Source organism: Chiloscyllium plagiosum, unplaced genomic scaffold (genome assembly GCF_037043375.1).
Source record: "Chiloscyllium plagiosum isolate Xiang-an unplaced genomic scaffold, Cpla_swu_hap1 HiC_scaffold_11, whole genome shotgun sequence".
NCBI lineage: Eukaryota > Metazoa > Chordata > Chondrichthyes > Orectolobiformes > Hemiscylliidae > Chiloscyllium > Chiloscyllium plagiosum.
This window is the reverse complement of record NW_028270149.1, coordinates 38,342,355-38,364,689: the sequence shown is the minus strand read 5'-3', so window position 1 is coordinate 38,364,689 and position 22,335 is coordinate 38,342,355. Positions and strand designations below refer to the sequence as shown.

At 41.6% G+C, this 22,335-nt stretch overlaps 1 protein-coding gene across 2 annotated transcripts; it reads left to right on the top strand.

Annotated features, from left to right (window-relative positions):
• Positions 1–1,028: 1,028 nt before the first annotated feature.
• On the top strand, positions 1,029–11,956 carry asb12a (ankyrin repeat and SOCS box containing 12a). 2 transcript variants are annotated; one of them, XM_087991980.1, is made up of 2 exons: positions 1,029–2,131; positions 3,528–3,764. In XM_087991980.1, the coding sequence occupies exons 1-2, from the start codon at positions 1,315–1,317 to the stop codon at positions 3,572–3,574; spliced, it is 864 nt and encodes a 287-aa protein (XP_087848106.1). In that variant the 5' UTR covers positions 1,029–1,314; the 3' UTR covers positions 3,575–3,764. The 2 variants fall into 2 exon arrangements, with proteins under 2 accessions (XP_087848106.1, XP_043561189.1); XM_043705254.2 differs by lacking the exon at positions 3,528–3,764 and adding an exon at positions 8,689–11,956 and having other exon boundaries at positions 1,075–2,131.
• The last annotated feature ends 10,379 nt before the right edge of the window (positions 11,957–22,335 follow it).

Below are 22,335 nucleotides of genomic sequence, written 5' to 3'. Positions count from 1 at the left end.
CAATATTTCCACAGCATCCCAATGTATACCTGTCATTATAGGTTCGGTCTTTAATAAGCTGGAGACTGGAAGACTTTGTAAAATGTCATAAGTTGAACAATAAGTTATATTTACATAGTACCTCGAAGAAAACGAAATGTCACAAGGACCTTTATGGGAACATTATAAACTAAGGTGTGACATTGAGTAATGTAAAGGATGTTATGTCAGACAATCAAAAGCTTGTTCAAAGAGGTAGATTGGTGAGGATTGTTTAAAAGAAGGAGCATGAGATGGAGAGATATGGGCAGAGTACTCCAGAGCTTGGAACCCAGGAAACTGAAGGCACTGCCTCCAAACAGGGGGAGCTAATGGATATCAGAGATGAATGCCAGTGGAGTAGGAATTGCCGAGGGTTAAGACACTGGCAGCTGAGAATGGATTCCATCGAGGTTACGGAGGGTAGAATGTGAATACTGGCCAGGAGTGCACTGGAATAGCTAAGCCTCGTGATAATGAAGGAGGGGAATTTCAGTAAAGCCAGGCAATGACATTACTGATCTTAAAAATAGGAGGTCAGAACCAATCTCAGGATCAAATGTAACACCAGAGTTGCAAACAGACTGGCTTATTCTTGAACTGTCGCCAGGGAGGTGAATGAAACAGAAGCACTGCAAGTACACTTTCCAAGAAGCTTTCACACTGCTGCATTCCTGAGTTAGATTGGGAGTGAACCCTGTGATTATACTATCTAAGACTATTAACACTAAATAAGCCTATCAAACCTGTTTTAATAAGAATTCCGATGTGGTTATTTTACTTAAAGAGTTAATGACAATGTTTCCACATCCTTTTTGCTTTTACAAATTATATTTTAATGTCACCTATTTGTGATTTGACAATTTTGTTTTTTTATACTTCAGTTTCTTACATTCCCTTCAATGCTTTTTCTCAAACAGACACAAGCCCACATTTTTACCTATCTATATTTACCCACACTGGTAGGCTGACCAAGTAAGGAAGGACGTAAGGGCTAAATTTAGCCTGTTCTGTGCATCTCTGTACAGACACACTTGCTGTGATATTTGGATAGGCTACTAGACTGAAGAAGTAGTTTGGATCAGCTTAAGACTTTGGTTATTTGGTTACAAAAGTAGATCTGGGAATCCTGCATGTTACTGGATCAGTAGAGGGGCAGTAGAATATTTTGTTGCCTAACTTCATTCCTGCTCTTTTACATCTTTGACTGTATTAAAAATCAGCAAACTTTAAGGAGTGACTGGAGTGAATTATGTCGGGTTGTGGCTGCAATTGAGCAGATGATCTTTCAGTGACATGGAACTGGATATTATGTGGCCTATCGAAATGAGCCTTGTGGATATTACGAAGATATTTTCCATGTTTCAGCCAACCGAAGAAGAAGGCAATGGAGAAATAAGTCAGTTAAACCAAGCAATCTCTAACGATGATGACAAACTACTAGCTGAACTTTTATGTCAGGAAAGGTACAGGAGATTTATCAATAGTCGAAGTGGGTGGGGTGTTCCAGGCACCCCTCTACGTTTAGCGGCTAGTATGGGTCACCTAAAATGTCTGGAGGCCCTCCTAGCCCATGGTGCTGAGGTGGACAGTTTAGACGTGAAAGCTCAAACACCTTTGTTCACTGCTGTTAGTGGTAAGCATTTAGATTGTGTCCAAGCCTTGCTTAGGGCAGGAGCTAATCCTAATGGTAGTATTTATAACAACAGTTCACCTCTTTTGATTGCTGCAAGAGAAGGGGATGTGGAGATTTTAAAGGAACTGCTGGATCATGGAGCAGAAGTCAATGTTCGTTGCAAAATGCCAAATTGGGCCTACAACCCCTGTGCTTGCAGTGGTCCTCTCTACCTTGCTTTGGTTTATGGACACTTTGACTGCTTTCGTCTTCTTCTGTTATATGGAGCCAATCCAGACTTTAACAGCACTGAGGAAAGACTACTGTCAAGAATTAAATCACCAAAGACAGCTCTGGAGATGTGTTTTAAATATGGCTGTGGAACTGAGTATGTCCAGTTGCTCATAGACTTTGGAGCAAATCTTTATTTACCAGATCTGTCGGCAAGTAAAAATATAAAGCAAAATGAAGTGCTTAAACTTCTAGACAGAGCCAGAGGTAAGTATGTATTTAATTGCTCTTTTTATATTAAGAAGTCATACTGTTAAGTAGCAAGTCTTGTGCATTCATTGAACAGTAACGACCAAATCATTGTGTATTTTCTCATTAAATGGCAAGCTAGTATAAAAGAGAAAAATCCATCTTCTGACACTCAAACAAAAACTATTTCAATAAAAACAAGAGGAAGAATCACTGTCACTACTTACTAACCAGAATTTAAGTATTGTGGAGATGATTGTGGTGATTTTTCAAAGCCAAAATTATCATTGAAAGTTTGCATATGTACAGAGTAGTTCTGAATGTATTAACTGTTAAAAATTACAATAGAATCCCCTCAGTTGCAAAGTTAATATATTAGCATGGATTAAAGATTAAGTAAAAACACAATACAGCTGGATAGCTGAAATTAAAACAGAAAATGCTGAAGGAGTTTATGTCCAGCAGCATCTATGGAGAGGGAAACAGAGTTAGCATTTCGAGTCCAATATTGTTATTCCTGCGAACTGTAGATAGAAGCCAGAAGATTGGCTGTCTGGGAAGAAAGCAGAAAATATGCGTAAATAGATCCTTATCTGATTGATAGGCTGTGACAAATGGAGTCCCACGAGAATTTGTGATGGGGCCTTAACATCTTAAAATTTATATCAATTACTTCGATGAGGGCTATGAAGACTTGATTGTTGAATTTGCTGATGACACAATGAAACGTAATTGTGAAAAAGACATAGAAAGTTTGCATCAAACTTAGGGAATACTACAGAAACTAGATAGGTATGGCAGTATCTGTAGTGAGAGAAATAGCATTAACATTTTGAGCCCTGTATGAATCTTTTTCAGAATACAAAAGTGAGATGTTTAACAAGTATTTTGCATCAGTATTTGCTGTGGAGAAGGATATGAAAGCTAGACAACTTTGAGAAATAAATACTGATATCTTGAGAAGTGACTATATACGTCTTAAAACGCATAAAGGTAGGTAAATCTGTGGGACCTGATAAGGTGTATCCCAGAACTTTGTAGGAAGCTAGGGAAGTGATTGCTGGGCCCCTTGCTGAGATATTTATATAAGCAATAGCCACAGTTGAGGTGCTGGAAGATTGGAGGGTGGCTAATATGGTGCCATTATTTAGAAAGGTGGTAAGGAAAAGCCAGGGAACTCTAGACTGGTGAACCTGACATCAATAGTGGGTAAGTTGTTGGAGAGGATTCTGAGTGACAGGATTTACTTGTATTTTGAAAGGCAAAGCCAGATTATGGATAGTCAACATGGCTTTGTGCATGGGAAATCACTAAATTATCGATTTTGAAGAAGTGACAAAGAAGTTTGATGAAGGCAGTGCGGTGAACATTTTCTATATGGATTTCAGCAAGGTTTTTTTTTGATTCTCTACAGTGTGGAAACAGGCCCTTCGTCTCAACAAGTCCACAATGCCCCTCTGAAGAGAAACCCACCCAAACCCATTCCCCTACACTATATTGGGCAATTTAACATGGCCAATTTACCTGACCTGCACATCTTTGGATTGTTGGAGGAAACCGGAGCACCCGGAGGAAACCCACGCAGACACAGGGAGAATGCGCAAACTCCACACAGGCAGGAATCGAACCCAGGACCCTGGTGCTGTGAGGCAGCAGTGCTAACCACTGAGCCACCCTGCCGCCCCACAAAAGTTAACAAGGTTCCACATTGTAGATTAGTTAGCAAGGTTAGATCACATGGAATCCAGGATGAGGTAGTCATTTGGATACAAAATTGGCATGAAGGTAGGGTCAGAGTGTGGGACTGGAGGGTTGCTTCTCGTAAAGGAGGCCTGTGACCAGCGGTGTGCCGAAAGGATCGATGCTGGGTCCATTGTCTTTTGCCATTTATATAAATGATTTGGATGTGAATATAGGAGAATTGATTGGTACTTTTGGAGATTACACCAAAATTGGAGGTTTAGTGGGCAGTGAAGAAGGTTATCTCAGAATACAACAGACAAGGAGTTTAATTTCGATAAATGTAAGATGCTGCATTTTGGAAAGGCAAATCAGGACAGGAATTATACACTTAATGGTATGATCCTGGGGAGCTTTGCTGAAAAAAGAGACCTTGGAGCGCAGGTTCATAGTTCCTTGAAAGTGGAGTTTCAGTAAATAGGGTAGTGAATAAGGTGTTTGTTACGTTTGCCTTCATTGGTCAGTATATTGAATATTGGAGTTGGGATGTCATGTTGCAGCTGTAGAGGACATTGGTTAGACCACTTTTGGAATACTGCATTTAATTCTGGTCTCCCTGTTATAGGAAAGATGATGTTGAACTTGAAAGGATGCAGAAAAGATTTACAAGGATGTAGCTGGGGTGGGAGGATTTGCACTATAGGGAGAGGTTGAATAGGCTGGAGCTATTTTTCCTGGAGGCTGAGGAATGACCTTACAGAAGTTTACAACATCATGAGTGGCATGGATAGGGTAAATAGACAAGGTCTTTTTCCCAGCTAGGGGAGTCCAAATCTAGAGAGCACAGATTTAAGGTGAGAGGGGAAAAATACATAAGGGACCTAAGGGGCACCTTTTTCACACAGATGGTGGTAGTGTATGGACTGAACTGCCAGAGGAAGTGATGGAGACTGGTACAATTACAACAATTAAAAGGCATCTGGATGGGTATATGAATAGGAAGGGTTTAGATGGATTTGGGCCAAATGCTGATAAATGGGACTTTATTAATTTAGGATATCTGGTTGGCATGGGTGAGTTGGACCAAAGTAGGACCATGCTACACATCTCATAATTGTATGTTGGAAAATAGGTCCTTTTTAATTCTTTTGTTAGAGATAGAGGAAGAAGAAGATAGATGGCATAGAGGCCCCATGCAAAAGACAAAGGTGTTGTTAATACTAAAGGAATGAAAAGGAGGTGTAAATTAAGGGATGAAAAGGAGCAAATTGGTCCTTTCTAATAAGTGCAAAGTAAGAAAGACAAACATTACGCGGTTGTGGGAGAAGTGGGGGAATAAGCGGCAGGATGACAGGAAGGGAATATAAGAAAAATGGAGAACAGATATCATGCAGCCAGTTTCTGAAGTCTCAAGATTGTGAAGTGCTTAAGCAGAAAAATGAGGTGTTGTTGCTTGAGCTTGCATTGTGCTTCATTGGAACATTGCAGCAGGCCCAGGATAGAAATGTTAGCAAGATGTTTTATTAACATGGCTAGCAGTTGGGAAGTCGGGGTTATTCCTACTGACAGAGTGATAGTGCTCTACAAAACTGTCACTGCATTTGGTCTTGCCAATGTAAAGAAGATCTCATTGTGAACAGCAATGCAGGAAACTAAGTTGAAAGAAGGACAAGTGAAAAGCAGCTTCACCTGGAATGTATGTTTGGGGCCTTGGACAGTGAGGAGGGAGGAGGTGAATGGGAGGGTGCCATGCAAGAGTGAGGATGTGTTAGAAGTGATGGAGGAGCAGACCAGCGTGTCCCAGAGGTCACAGTCCCTGTGGAATACTGACAGTGGAGGGGAAGGGAAGATGTTCTGGATTGTGAACGTAGGAGATGTAGTTAGTAAGTTTGCAGATGACACCAAAATTGGAGGTATAGTGCTTACAGTGAAGAAGGTTACCTCAGACTACAGCGGGATCTTAATCAGATGGGCCAATGGGCTGAGGAGTGGCAGATGGAATTTAATTTAGATAAATGTGAGGTGCTGCATTTTGGAAAAGCAAATCAGATCAGGACTTATACATTTAATGGTAAGGTCCTGGAGACTGTTGCTGAATAAAGACACCTTGAAGTGCAGGTTCATGGTTCCTCAAAAATAGATTCACAGGTAGATAGGATAGTGAAGAAGGCATTTGGTATGCTTTCCTCCATTGGCCAGAACATTGAGTACAGGAGTTGGGAGGTCATGTTGCAGCTGTACAGGACATTGGTTAGGCCACTTTTGGAATATTGCATGCAATTCTGGTCTCCTTCCTATCGGAAGGATGTTGTGAAACTTGAAGGGGTTCAGAAAAGATTTACAAGAATGTTGTCAGGGTTAGAGGATTTGAGCGAGAGAGAGAAGCTGAACAGGCTGGGGCTGTTTTCCCTGGAGCGTCAGAGGCTGAGGGGTGACCTTATAGAGGTTTATAAAATCATGACGGGCATGGATAGGATAAATAGACAAAGTCTTTTCCCTGGAGTAGGGGAGTCCAAAACTAGAGGGCGTAGGTTTAGGGTGAGAGGAGAAAGATATAAAAGGGACCTAACGACAACTTTTTCACACAGAGGGTGAGTTGTTAATAGAATGAGCTGCTGGGGGAAGTGATGGAGCCTGGTACAGTTACAGGATTTAAAAGGCATCTGAATGAGTATATGAATAGGAAGTGTTTCGAGGGATATGGGCCAAGTGCTGGCAAATGGGACTAGATTAAGTTAGGATATCTGTCCTGCACGGACGAGTTGGACCGAAGGGTCTGTTTTCAAGCTGTACATTTCTGAATCTATGTTATTTGTGGTGATATCCTGCTGGAGGTGATGGAAATGGTGGAAGATGATCCTTTAAATATAGAGACTAGTGGGATAGAAAGGGAACCATATCATTGTTCTGGGAAGGAAGTGAAGGGGTGTGGGCAAAAATACAGGAGATATATCAGACTTAATGGAGTCCTTGGTTGAAGAAAAAGGAAGTCATAATGAAAGAAGCCCAGTGGAAGCTGGCAACATCAGAACAGACATGATGAAAACAGAGAAACTGGGAGAATAGAATTAAATCCCTGCAGGAAGCAGGGTGATATAAAGTGCAGTCGAGGTTAACTGTCAGAATTGTTGAGCTGATAACAGATGTTCGTGGACAGTCTAAACCTAGAAATAGAAACAGTGAAGTCGAGGAAGGGAAGGGAACATTCAGAGACAGACCAGTTAGAGATGAGAGAAGGTTGAAAATTGGAAACAAAACTGATTAATTTTTCAAGATCCAGATGAGAACAGGAAACAATACCAAATATTGATGTTCTGGAGGAAGAGCTGGGATTGTTCTGAATAGGGATGGAAAAGGGAATGCTCCACACACCCTAAAAAGAAAGAGACAAAGCTGGGACCCATGCGGATACCCATGACCATACTTTTGAAAGGAAATTTTGCATGTCCACAAAGTCCAATTTTTATAGGTGCACCATACAAAGCATCGTATCTGGATGCATCAAAGCTTGGTATGGCAACTGCTCCTCCCAAGACCACAAGAAACTACAAAGGGTCATGAACACATCCCAGTCCATAACACAAACTAGTCTCCCACTCATTGACTCCATCCATAGTTCACACTGCCTTAGGAAAGCAATCAACATAATCACCCTTCCCACCCCAGTTATACTCTCTTCCACCCTCTACCATCAAGCAGAAGATACAAATGTTTGAATATTTGCACAAACAGATTCAAGAACAGCTTCTTCACTGCTGTCATCAAACTTTTAGAGTCATACAGTAATATTGAATGGGCTTCTCAAATTTTAATGTTGGTCTCGTTCTGTGCACCTTCTCTGTGGCTCTAACATTGTATTCTACACTCTTCTATTCCCTGACAAGATAACACTTTTCATTGTATCTTGGTACAAACAAATTAAATTAAATCAAAAAGCTGAATGTGAATAGCTTGAACAAATGGGCAAAAGTCTGGCACATGAAGTATATTAGGGGAAAATATTAAATTATTCACTTTTGCAGGAAGAATGAAAAGCAGAGTATTATTTAAATGGAGAAGGGCTGCCAAATTCTAAGGTGCAGAGGGATCTAAGCATAAGTCACAAAAAGTTAATAAGCAAATAAAGCAAGAAGGCTAGTGGGAAACTATCTTTTGTTACATGAAGAATTCAACAAAAAGTAAAAATGATGTGCTTCAGTTATCTGGGGATTTGGTGACAACATTTTGAGTACTGTGTGCAGTCACATTATATAAGGAGCGATATAAATGTGTAGAGCTGGTTCAGAGGAGGTTGACTAGATTAATACCTGGAATGAGCAGTTTGTCTTATGAGAATAGATTGGACAGGCTGTGAGGTTTTGAGCTGGAGTTTAGGAAGTGTGAAGTGACTTAATTGAAATGTATAAGATTCTGAATAGTCTTGACAAGGTTTACATGGAAGCAATGTTTCTTTTTGTGGGTAGTTTAGAACGCAGGATACCGTTTTAAAGTTGAGGATTGCCCTTTTAATATGAACAGAAGTATTTTCTCTCAATGGATTGTGTGACGCTGAAACCCTCTGCTTCAGAAGTCAGTGGAAAGGGCAATTCAATACTCTTAGTTATTCTTTAGTTTGTGTAAAGCTCTGGTTATACTGAAACTGAAATACTGGGTGCCACACTACAATTCACCTCTCTCTGGATACCTACCGTACGCTTATGGCAACAACCAGTACTATTGAACAGAACCTAGAAATGCAAGTTCAGATCATGTTAGATCTCAACCCAGGTGCAGATGCCTAAAAAAAATCAAAATCTTTACATTCAACACCTAGGTTTGAATACTGAGAAAAAACATCACAATTGCTATTGATACTTTTGCTCTAAGAAATTGACCTAACGTATCTTTGATTCCAGCTCAGCCAAGGTGCTTGATGTCACTTTCCAGGATAACCATCCGCAAATACCTCAAACAAGCAAGTGGACTGCATTCCATTGACCAGCTGAACATACCCCCAATTCTAAAAGACTATGTGAAACACCATCTGAGTTGATTGTTGTGTTTTTAGAAGGATATATGGTTTGTGTTTGGTAGAGATGAGATCAATTTAGCCAAAAACCTTTCTTTAAAATGTATGATTTTAAAATTGTGATTTCACATCTGTCACAGATAGAGCATTTTACTTCAATGGTTCTGAAACTAACTGGATTATTACCAATTGGAATTGTCTTGTGTGTTGTATAACAGGAAATTTTCAAACTTCAACTCTCTGTTATGGATAAGGGAAATTTAGGTTTATTCTTACCAATAGAATTTCTTAATTTAATTTAAAGATAGTACTCAATGCTATATCAATAATTCCATGTATTAGTTCAACAAAATTTTGTTAGACATGACACATTCTTCAACAAAGTAAACCCTAAGATATTCAGGCAAATATATATTAGAAAGGATAATGTGATGTGAACTAATCGTCAATTTATTTAATAAATAATAATTGTAGTATATTTAATAATTCAACAATTTTGTCAATTACTTATTTGTGCTTTTTTACTTCTACAATTGAAAACATGTTTAAATAGAATTGTGACGCCTACCACAATTGAGTTGCCTAATGACATTTTAATTGACTCAATTTTAATTGTTCAGTGAATGGGCCCTGCTTGTTTAGGTTTTCACATGAAGAATTTGTGGGCGGCACGGTGGCACAGTGGTTAGCACTGCTGCCTCACAGCGCCAGAGACCCGGGTTCAATTCCCGCCTCAGGCGACCGACTGTGTGGAGTTTGCACATTCTCCCCGTGTCTGGGTGGGTTTCCTCCGGGTGCTCCGGTTTCCTCCCACAGTCCAAAGATGTGCAGGTCAGGTGAATTGGCCATGCTAAATAGCCCGTAGTGTTAGGTAAGGGGTAAATGTAGGGGTATAGGTGGGTTACGCTTCGGCGGGGCGGTGTTGGCCCGAAGGGCCTGTTTCCACACTGTAAGTAGTCTAATCTAATCTAATTGAGATTTATGTTAGATGCCAGAATGCTACTTGGCACTTGCTGAATGAGGTAGGATAAAAAACAGAAGGTCTGAAAGCAATGAGAAAATAAAAAAAAAACTTCCATTGAAAGAAATGGAGTACTTCCCCTCCCTTAATATATTTATTGTTTGTGGAGTAGGTAAAATGCTAAGATCACAAACTGTTATGAAGTTTATGTTATCACCTCTTTTGAATTGCTAGTAGGGGTTGATTTGGAGTAGTTTGTTTGCAGGCAAAGGGATCTCTGGCAAGTGGGAAACCTTTAAAAATGAGATAGCTCAAGTTCAAGGTCTATATGTTCCTGTGAGGGTGAAGGTTGGCAAGAATAGGGAACCCTGGATGACAAGAGATATTAAGGCTTTGACCAGAAAAAAGGAGGCATGACTCAGGTACAGACAGCTAGAATCAAGGGAAACCCTGGAGGTATATAGGGAATACAGGAGTTTACTGAAAAAGAAAATCAGGAGGGTGAAAAGGGGGTATGAGATAGCCTTGGCTGAGAAGATTAGTTTGAATCCAAAGAGGTACTTTAAGTATATTAAAAAAAAGAAGAACTAGAGAGAGAATAGAGCTCCTCAATGACCAAAGTGGACATGTATGTGTAGAACCACTGGAGATGGGCGAGCTCCTCAATGAATATTTCTCCTCTGTGTTTATCATGGAGAAAAACATGAAGACTTGGGAACTTGGGGAAGTTAGTGGTGATACCTTGGGAATAGTCCATATCACAATAGGGGAGGTGTTGGATGTTTTAGAATGTATGTAGGTGGATAAATCCCCGGGTCTTGACCAGATATATCCAAGAAACTAGAGGCTAGAGAAGAAATTGTGGGGACCCTGGCTGTTAGAGTTCTTTGATGAAGTGACCAGGAAGGTTGATGAGGGCAGGGTGGTAGACATAGTCTATATGGACTTCAGTAAGGCCTTTGATAAAGTTCCACATGGTGAGCTGCTCAGGCATGTTAGATTGTGTGGAATCCAGGGCAAGCTGGCAAATTGGATACAGAATTGGCTTGATGGTAGGAAGCAGAGGGTAATAGTGGAAGGATGCTTGTCAGACTGGAGACTTGTGATGAGTGGAATGCCTTAGGGATCAGTGCTGGGCCCATTGATGTTTGTTATTTATGTCAATGGTTTGGAAGACAATGTACAAGGCGTGATTAGTAAGTTAGCTGTTGACATTAAAATAGACGGTATCATGGACAGTGAGGAAGGTTATCAAAAATTGCTGTAGGACCTTGATCAGCTGGGGAAGTGGGCGGAGAAATGGCAAATGGACTTTAATATAGATAATATAGAGATGTTGCATTTTGGAAAGTCAAATTAAGGTAGGAGTTTCATGATGAATGGTCAGGTCTTACGGAGTGTAGTGGAACAGAGGGATCCTGGAGTTCAGGTGCATCGTTCTCTGAAAGTGGAGTCACAGGTGGACAGGGCAGGAGGCTTTTGGCACACTGGCCTTCATCAGTCAGAGCACTGAGTATAGAAGTTGGGAAGTTAAGTTACAGTTATACAGGACTTTGGTGATGCTGCACTTGGAGCATTGTGTTCAGTTTTGGCCACCTTGTTATAGGAAGGATGTTATTAAACTGGAAAGAGTGCAAAAGAAATTTACAAGGATGTTGCCAGGATTGAATGGTCTGACTAATAGGGAGAGGTTGGATAAGCTAGGATTTTTTTCTTTAGAGCGCAGGAGGCTGAGGGAGGATCTTCTAGAGGTGTATAAGATCATGAGAGGCATGGATAGAGTGAATGAACTCAGTCTTATTCCCAGGGTTGGGAAATCAGGGACAATGAGGGCATCAGTTTAAGTTTAGAGGGGAAAGAACAGAGGGAACCTAAGGAGCAACTTTGTTACACAGAGGGTGGTATGCATATTGAATGAGCTGCCAGCGGAAGAGGTTTAAGCGGATGCATTAACAACATTTAAAAGGCATGTGGAGAAATACATGGATAAGAAAGGTTTAAAAGGATATGGGCCAAGTGTAGGGAAATGGAGTTGGCATGGGCAGATATTTTGGTCAAAGGGCCTGTTTCCATGCTGCCGGTCTTTATGACCCTATGATTTTAAATGGCATGTTGCTCTTAAGTATTCTACAAAATACAGGATCCACTTCAAATATTGAATTACTGTATCTTATGCAAATAAATGGACTTGAATTATGACAGGTGCTACTTTTGTAGATAATTTATTATCATTCAGACCTACCATCAAAATAACATTTTCACCGCATTTAGGATTTTTAAAAATTAGAATATCAGCACTGAATTAAGCAAAAAGTATAAATATTAATACAAAAGCAGAATACTACTAATGCAGAAAATCTGAGATATTAAAAATATAAATAATCAGCAGGTTCATCTTGGAGTGCTGTTACTAGCGGTGTTCCGCAAGGATCTGTTTTGGGACCATTGCTGTTTGTCATTTTTATAAATGACCTGGAGGAGGGGCTAGAAGGTTGGGTGAGCAAGTTTGCGGATGATACGAAAGTCGGTGGAGTTGTTGACAGTGAGGAAGGATGTGGCCGGTTACAGCGGGATATAGATAAGCTGCAGAACTGGGCAGAAAGCTGGCAAATGGAGTTCAATGTAGCTAAGTGTGAGGTGGTTCACTTTGGTAAGAGTAACAAAAAGATGGGGTACTGGGCTAATGGTCGGATACTTGGTAGTGTGGATGAGCAGAAGGATCTTGGTGTCCATGTACACAGATTTTGGAAGTTGCCACCTAGGTAAATAGTGTGGTGAAGAAGGCATATGGCGTACTGGCTTTTATTGGTAGAGGAATTGAGTTCCGGAGTCCTGAGATCATGTTGCAGTTGTATAAGACTCTGGTGCGGCCGCATCTGGAGTATTGTGTGCAGTTTTGGTCGCCATACTATAGGAAGGATGTGGAGGCATTGGAACAGGTGCAGAGGAGGTTTACCAGGATGTTGCCTGGTATGGTAGGAAGATTGTATGAGGAAAGGCTGAGGCACTTGGGGCTGTTTTCATTGGAGAAAAGAAGGTTTAGGGGTGACTTGATAGAGGTGTACAAGATGATTAGGGGTTTAGATAGGGTTGACCCTGAGAACCTTTTTCCACGTATGGAGTCAGCTATTACGAGGGGGCATAGCTTTAAATTAAGGGGTGGTAGGTATAGGACAGATGTTAGAGGTAGGTTCTTTACTCAGCGAGTCGTGTTCATGGAATGCCCTGCCAGTGGCAGTGGTGGACTCTCCCTCTTTATGGGCATTTAAGCGGGCATTGGATAGGCATATGGAGGATAGTGGGCTAGTGTAGGTTAGGTGGGCTTGGATTGGCGCAACATCGAGGGCCAAAGGGCCTGTACTGCGCTGTATTCTTCTATGTTCTATGTTCTATGTTCTGACAGCATCCATTAAATACAATTAACATCTCAGATTGATCGTAAAGGTAAAGTCTCCATTGTCCTGCTGGACTAGAGAGCTTCTGTCTCATTAGAGAGAGAGATGACTGGTGGTGGTTTAACCTGAGGATCACTATGCCTCAGGCAAGAGGAGAGGTTGAAAAAGAGAGTCATCCATGGTAACCTAAGCCAGGCAACCCACACTGTTTTTATGCATTACAAACTAGCCATCCAGCTAACTGAGTTAATTGACCCCCCTTCACCTTGATGACCATTCAACATTACACATTTTCAGGATTTACTGTAATACCCGACCAAATGGCAAACAAGTCTTTCTCACAACTATCAATATTTGAGGGACAATTATGAGCAAGTAAGCAATTTACACAAAAAACTGTCTTAAACAACATTCGCTGAGATGAAAAAGAATGGAAACAGGTCTGTACTTCAGTCTTCCTGCTGATGAGATGTCTCCTCAATTCATTTTGTTGCAATCTTTTCATAAGCTATGTCCAATGTTTTGTTATTGAGTGGAGCCATTCCAAATTGTCAAACCACACTATTAATGTTCAGTATATGGTTAAAATTTCCAGATAATTTCTGATTAGGAGTCATGGACATGAAACATGAACTTTATTTCTCTCTCCACAGATGCTGTCAGACCTCTTGTATTTCTCCAGCAGTTTCGGTTGTTGCAGATTTCCAGCATTCCCAATACTTTGCTTACAGTTGGTTAAGGTAAAAACAATGACTGCAGATGCTGGAAACAAGATTCTGGAGTAGAGTGGTGCTGGAAAAGCGCAGCAGTTCAGGCAGCATCCGAGGAGCAAGAGAATCGACGTTTCGGGCAAAAGCCCTTCATCAGGAATACAGGCAGAGTGCCTGAAGGGTGGAGAGATAAATGAGAGGAGGGTGGGGTTGGGGAGAAAGTAGCATAGAGTACAATAGGTGAGTGAAGGTGGGGATGAAGGTGATAGGTCAGGGAGGAGGGTGGGGGAAGGTAGCAAAGAGTACAATGGGTAGATGGGGGTGGGATGAAGGTGATAGGTCAGAGAGGAGGGTGGAGTGATTAGGTGGAAAAGAAGATAGGCCGGTAGGACAGGTCACGGGGACGGTGCTGAGCTGGAAGTTTAGAACTGGGATGAGGTGGATTAAGAGGAAATGAGGAATCTGGTGAAGTCCACATTGATGCCCTGGGGTTGAAGTGTTCCGAGGCGGAAGATGAGGCGTTCTTCCTCCAGGTGTCGGGTGGTGAGGGAGCGGCAGTAAAGGAGGCCCAGGACCTCCATGTCCAAGGTTGATTGTGGCCAGGGTTTTTAGTCAAGACAGTCAGTCAATGCATGAGGTCCATACATAGAATGACTTGTTAACAGATGTCTGTCATTAATACTGTGTGGATGTCTGTTTTAAGCTATTACCCTTTGAAGAGTCATACAATGCACAAGACATGGAGCCCTCTTCGTTAGAGGAGAAAAGCATCACAACCCTTGTGCGTGGTGACAGACACTTCCTATTTTGATTGCATGTTTACAATTTGGATGCAGGTAGAAGGCAATACAGGTATCACTTCACAGAATGAATCATAAGCTCAGCCTTTCAGTTCTAGCCCCCTTTACCAAAAAAAATGTTCATTTCTGCTTGTCCTCCCCATCAACCTTGGAGGCTTTGGCCTTCTTCATATTCTTACCAAACCCATTTGTTTAATTGCTCATTCCCCCACTTTACGCCCTGACCCCAGGCATACGAGTTAATCATACCAAACATAGTATTGCAGTGTCCCTATATCAAAGAAGGTGATGATCCTTTCCTACAGTACCCTTATTCTCCTATACTGTATTATTTCCCATTCTTATATGTTGAGTTACTGCCTTCACAATTACTAATGGGCGGCATGGCTGCCCAGTGGTTAGCACTGCTGTTCACAGCGCCAAGGACCCGGATTCAATTCTAGCCTCGGGCGACTGTCTGTGTGGAGTTTGCACATTCTCCCTGTGTCTGTATGGGTTTACGTGAGGTGCTCCAGTTTCCTCCCTCATTCCAAAGGTGTGCAAATTAGGTGAATTAGCTATGCTAAATTGCTCATACCCGACACCTGGAGGAAGAACGCCTCATCTTCCGCCTCGGAACACTTCAACCCCAGGGCATCAATGTGGACTTCACCAGATTCCTCATTTCCCCTTACCCCACCTCACCCCAGTTCCAAACTTCCAGCTCAGCACCGTCCCCATGACCTGTCCTACCGGCCTATGTTCTTTTCCACCTAATCACTCCACCCTCCTCTCTGACCTATCACCTTCATCCCACCCCCATCCACCCATTGCACACTTTGCTACCTTCCTCCACCCTCCTCCCTGACCTATCACCTTCATCCCCACCCCCACTCACCTATCGTACTCTATGCTACTTTCTCCACAACCCCACCCTCCTCTCATTTATTGCTCATAGTGTACGTTATTAGTCAGGGGTAAATGTAAGGTAGGGGAATGGGTCTGGGTGGGTTACTCTTTGGAGGGTCAGTGTGGACTTGTTGGGCCGAAGGGTCTGTTTCCACACTGTAGGGATTCTATTTCTAATTCCAATCCCTCTGCATCCCAGCATGGTGCCTCCATTCCCCACAACTGACTTCCCCAGCATCCCCACTACAATACTAGCACTTGATAAGCCTCGTAATTTTCAGAGTACAGATCCTCTAAACTGACTGATTTGGAAAGACAGCCCTGACAGATAAATGACCAGATCCCTGACTGATTTTTGTGCCGCTCTCATACTGATGTCCATTAATTCTTAGATGGGACCTGCAGGACTGACTTTGGTTGACTCTTCAGAAAGTAATGCTACATATCCCCTGACCTGGATGCCCCAAGCAGCTGATTAATAATGTCCAAACCTCTGAACTGAGATTAGATGATGTCCTTGACTTACTGTGCTAGTAGCCCCAGTACTCTCCTTAGAATTTGAGAAATAGCCATTTGGTTACAGTACATGCTGTTTGTTTCTCATGTATGCTGCTGCCTCATGCTGCAGGTTTGATATTAATGTAACAGTGCAGTACAGCAACAGGCTGCCTAGCTTCGTGTTGGCACTAAAAGGCAGGGCAAGACAGAAAGATTGTATCCTTGTAATTCTCACAGAGACAAAAAGTGCAAAAAGCCAGAGGTGCTGTGAATTTTCAAGCAGGCACAAAGTGATTGAGCACTAAGAGAGTGAGCAGGGAGTCCTCAAATGCACCTTGCTCCAATCCATGAGATGAGACATTGTTCCTGTGCGCAAAGTGGCTGGAAGCAGCATTACAATGTAAAGTGTTGGTACACTCCAAAGCGCAGTATTGAAATGGAAAACTGTATTCTATGTGATTCAGAGATGTACCATGATAATGTGCTGAAACTGGTACATGTCCAATGTCAGCCTTTGTGTACATGAGGGTCCAAATGGTCATGGAGTACATGGAGTGTACCTTAAGATGTTAGAGACTGCTGAACAAGTTGGACAATTGGAGGAAAAAGTTTGTAGCTGCCAGGTAACTGCTCTGACTTTCACGTTGGGTATTGTCACCATGTGGTTTCTCTCAGCCACATGGGGAAGTGGGACATTGCATATAAATAAGGCAATAATATGTACTAATAAGATGAAAATGCATCACTCTTCTTGCCATTCCAACCCTGAGTAGAAAAGACTCTTTTTCCTCATCCTCGTGAATCTAAATTTTCTGATCTTTTCACATTCCAAACTAATTTATCATCGCGGAGGAGAAAGTGAGGGCTGCAGATGCTGGAGATCAGAGTCGAGAGTGTGGCACTGGAAAAGCCCAGGTGGTCAGGCAGCATTGGAGGAGCAGGAGAATCAACGTTTCGGGCAAAAGCCCTTCATGAGGAAAGGGTTTACCAATGCCCATGTTACTAAGGGGCTGGGAAAATGAAGCCCGCTGAATCAGCAATGGCAGTAACCAACCTTTACTGGAGCATGGATAACTAATTTAATTGTTCAAAAAAATAAAAAATATTTGTTATTGTCATCTTTGTTATTTAGTAATTAATATTTAAAAGCACAAAATAGAATCTGTACTATAACAAACAAAATAACATGTTTCAAAATAACATTAAAGAAACCTGCCAAATTGTTTTGTGACTTGAAGAGCTTTGTTAACATTTTTAATTTAAGACTCCCATCTCTATGCATATTACTTGATACTCTTCCCATTTATTTCTCTGTCAATGTAAGGGATTTAACAACCATATCAAAACTGTTTGTGTATATCAATAATATTCCAGTTTGCCTCACTATAATTCTCATGTCATTGTGCATAAGTCCCTTTGCTAAGTTATTACATTTTTATGAGATTGTTTTACCAAATAATTTCTAAGCAAGCTAACACAAAAACGTTAAAGCCTTTTCCCAAGGCATGTTTTGACAAGAAAATTATTTTCAAGTGTTATTTTTATTTGAGAGTGCCCCAGCGCAATATTAACTGACAAGGTAATAGCTTGCATGAGAGAGGGAAGGAGTTTGACACTGAGTGGGAGAGAGATTGACTGAGAGATTAATATGAATTTAAGTAGACATGGAGGGAGAGAGAGAGAGAATGGCAAAGTTGCAGTGGGACCACAGGGTAAGGGACACACCTAAACAGACTTAAATCTGGATTATCAGAGTAAGGCAGAGGGAGAAACAGGAACAGACATACAGAAAATGGAATCATTACATTTTTAACACATTCTCATTAGTTACCCCACCAAAATCCAACATGGGAAAATCTTTGGTACATTATTGTCTGTTCTCAAGACCATATTGTAGTAACCCTATATTATCAATTCTTATTGGTTTCCTTTCCTTCTAGAATTCAACTGAACTGAACTAGTAACCTTCCAATGTTAAGCAGCTTCAACCTCCAACCTTCCCATACATTATCCCTCTCACTCAGAGACATGGCTGCCTCAACTATAGTTAAAACTCCCTTTATAAATCTATCTGCGTAACGTCTTTGTCCCTTATTTTAAAAGTAGCAGTAATCATTTTGTTAAAAAGATTATTGCCACGCAAATACTTGGTTTCAATGAGACTATGTAAATCAGCTATGTTATATTGTTTTGAGTTCATTTCATAATTGTAAAAATTTAAATTGTGGTTTAATATACGTAAGGAATGGAATGTAGTTACATTAAACTTCCAGCAAGCAATCAGTCAGGCTGGAATAGTAACATTAGCCCATCAGTGTGGTTAGTATTGAGGTGTTTGACAGCAAGATTTACTCCAGCAAATACTTTTCTAGAGGAATGTAACTTTAAATAAATAATTGCATTTTATGTATTCTCCTAAATAATTGAAATAAAAACATTGATAAGAGCAGGATACCAGAATTCTGGATAAACCTTAGTTCACACATGAAGAATGATCACTTAGACAAGGTAATGAAGGGATGTCTGCTATCCTGCAGCTGTACTTAACAAAAGACACTGGATTTTCGAGGGAATTAAGAGAAAGTGTGGCAAAGTAGAGCTGGGGCAGAAGATAAGTCACAATACTATTGAATAGTGGAGCAGGTTTGAAGGGATAAATGGCTCATTCCTGCTCCAATTTCTTAAGTTATTATGTGAGGAAAGATGTGAAGAAATTGAATTATGTGCCTTCAGGTGAAAAAGATTATTTGATCCACCTAACCTTGTCCTTCCAAAATGCCAAGTCAAATTTTCCCCTTTACATCTAGATTTTTGTTAAACCAGTCCCATATTTTGGTGTCAGCTGCCCTTCCCAGAAAGGAAACAATACCTCCAGCTTTCAAACAATTCTGTTTTAATAGGAAGAGAACTTTGAAGTTAAGCCCCGACACCAATTTTTGAAAATCTAGTTTTATCTTTACATGAAAAGCAATTTCAAAGTGAATCCCTTCAATTTACTGACAGTAGCTGATTACTAAACTGGAAGGAATGTGAGTTGGTGCATGTCACATCAAGAACACTTGTGGTTAAAACACATGGGAAAACATAAACATGGTATATAGACATTCCAGGTAACTCTATCCAATCTATTTCTCTTTAACTCACAGGAGGGTAGCTGGTGAAAGATTTATTATTCCCCTTCCTTCAATTGCCATCCAACATATATATATATATATTGCATATCAGCTGCTGGTGATCTGGCACACCTACAAACATACTGTTACAAATCTATAGTTGATAGTTCATGTATTTTGGATATTACATTTAGTTTTGGGAATTAAAGTTTTGGCAGGGGGAATGGAGGCATCTGGTTGGGAAATTTAGAGTTTATTATACTTAAAAAGATGGAGGTCATGCTGACTTAAGAGGTTAACATTTCAAAAGGTATGATCATAAACAGTAGATGTGCTTACATAGCTAAACAACAGGAGACATGGCACCTACAATTATTCCAATAAAGTATAAATTTATTCTCCTTCCCCACCTACGCCAGATACAACAACCTTTCTCAGCCATTTCCACTCCCTTTGCCGTTAGATCTGTGACACCTGTGGTCTCTAATCTCCCTTGCCCTCTAAAATTTCCATGACATTCTCTTCTGTTCCACTTGTTTATTTTTACATGTGTCCTCTGATTTAGACTCCCCAGTGATGGAAAATGGCTTACCTGCATTTAAGAGTAGTGTACGTTTCAATGAAATCACCTCTCATTCATTGAAACTCTACAGAATACAGGCCCAGACTGCCCAATCTCTATAGGGCAGTACTGCCATTTTAGGAACAAGTCTAGCAAACCTTGCTCTCTGGCAACAATATCTTTCCGAAGATAAGGAGATGAGAATGGACACAATACTCTAGGTGTGGTCTAACTAAGCTCCTGTACAATTTAATCATGAAGCAATTGAAGCATGAGTGCTTTGTTAACTGCTATCCTACCACCTTCAACTTATGCACATATACGCCAAGTCCCACCAAGGAGGTTGAGTGAAGTGATTACGCCACAGTTGAAGAGGGTGAAGACATGACTGCCAAGCTGGTTCAGTGTGCTACGTGCTTGATGTGGGAGGTCAACGACTCTGTTATTACACTGACCATACCAGAAGAGAGCAGACGATGAGGAAGGCAGAGAGGAGACAGGTGCAAGAGACCCCAGGGGAAGTACCTGTCAGGAACAAGTTGAATCTTTTGGAAACAGTAGAGACAGATGACACTGCCAGTCCACGAGGCAGCCAGGTCTGTCAATCAAACGTTGGCGTGGAGACAGAGCGGAAGAGTCGGACATCGCACAGAGCCGTGGTAATAGGAGACTCCATAGTGAGAGGAACTGACTGGGGTTTTTGTGGCAGCAGACTGGACTTAAGGATGGTGTGTTGCCTTCCTGGTGCCAGGGTTAAAGACATCATAGGCAGAGTGCAGGAAATCCTCAAGGACGAAGGTGAAGAGCCAGAGGTGGTGGTACATGTCAGCACAAATGATGTCGGGAAGAAGAGGAGGAACATACTACAGTGGGACTTCGGAGAACTAGGAAGAAGGCTGAAAAGCAGGACGTCCAGGGTGGTTATCTCCGGTTTGCTTCCAGTTCCTCGGGCTGGTGAGGCCAGAAACAGGGAGATAATGGACTTGAATGTGTGGCTGGGGAACTGGTGCAGAAAGCAAGGATTTAAATTCTTGGATCACTGGGGTACGTTTTGTGGTGTACAAGAGAGATGGTTTGCACCTTAATAGGTTGGGGACCAGCATTCTGGCAGGCAGGTTTGCTACTGCAACACAGCTGCATTTAAACTAATTGCGGGGTGGGGGGGAGGTGACAAACTGGATGTTTAAGAAGGAAATTGAAGGGAAAGTTAGAACAAGGGAAGTCAAGAAAGACAACTGTATCAATGAAGCAGAAAATTCAAAAAGGGATCATGCCATAGGTTGAGTGAAATAGGAGTTGATGGGAAGGGTGAGGGCGGTAACAAATTAAAAATACTATATACGAATGCACGAAGCATTAGAAATGCTTGAGGCTCTTTTGGAAATTGGCAGATACGATATTGTGGGGATAACTGAGTCGTGGCTTCAAGTGGACAGGGCCTGGGAAATGAATATTCAAGGCTACACGTGCTACCGTAAGGACAGACTGACGGGCAGAGGGGGTGGGGTGGCCATGTTGGTAAGGGATGATATTCAGTCCTTTGCGCAGGGGGGCCTAGAATCAGGAAATGTAGAGTCAGTATGGATAGAGCTGAGAAATTCTAAGTGTAAGAAGACCTTGGGAGTTATCTACAGGCCCCCAATCAGTAGTCTGGATGTCAGATGTAAGTTGAATCTGGAGCAGAAATTGGCCTGTCGCCAAGATGTTACTACAGTTGTTATGGGGGATTTCAACATGCAGGTAGACTGGAAGAATCAGGATGGTATTGGACCTCAAGAAAGAGACTTTGTGGAGTGCCTCCGAGATGGATTCTTTGTGGGCGGCACGGTGGCACAGTGGTTAGCACTGCTGCCTCACAGTGCCTGAGACCCGGGTTCAATTCCCGGGTTCAATTCCCGACTGTGTGGAGTCTGCGTGGGTTTCCTCTGGGTGCTCCGGTTTCCTTCCACCATCCAAAAAGATGTGCAGGGTCAGGTGAATTGGCCATACTAAATTGCCTGTAGTGTTAGGTAAGGGTAAATGTAGGGGTATGGGTGGGTTTCGCTTCGGCCGGTCGGTGTGGACTTGTTGGGCCGAAGGGCCTGTTTCCACACTGTAATCTAATCTAATCTAATCTAAACAGTTGGTGCTGGAGCCTACCAGGGAGAAGGCAATTCTGGATCTGGTATTGTGTGCAATGAACCAGAATTGGTCAGGGACCTCGAAGTGAAGGAGCCATTGGGAAGTAGTGACCATAACCTTCAATCTGCAATTTGAGAGGGAGCGGGTACAATTGGAAGTGACAATATTTCAGTTGAATAAAGGGGACTATGGAACTATTATAAAGGATGATTAAGGATGATTAGCCGTGATCATATTGAATGGTGGTGCAGGCTCGAAGGGCAGAATGGCCTACTCCTGCACCGATTGTCTATTGTCTAATCCTGCAGCTCATTTAGAATTGTCCCTTTTGTTTTAGTGTCTTTCTAAATTCTTCCTACCAAATGAATCACTTCATACTTCACTGCATTAAATTTATCTGCCATTTGTTTGCCCATTCCACCAAAAGTAGTTAACAATTCTATCCAAGTTTTGTGTCTTCTGCAAATTTTGACATTTTACCCTAAA

What these genes read in the sequence shown, in the direction of transcription:
- asb12a (XM_043705254.2), top strand. Translation starts at nt 1,315, where the DNA reads ATGGAACTGGATATTATGTGGCCTATCGAAATGAGCCTTGTGGATATT. An exon ending in ACTTCTAGACAGAGCCAGAG is followed by an intron (nt 2,132 to 8,688) that starts GTAAGTATGTAT and finishes CTTTGATTCCAG; the next exon opens with CTCAGCCAAGGTGCTTGATG.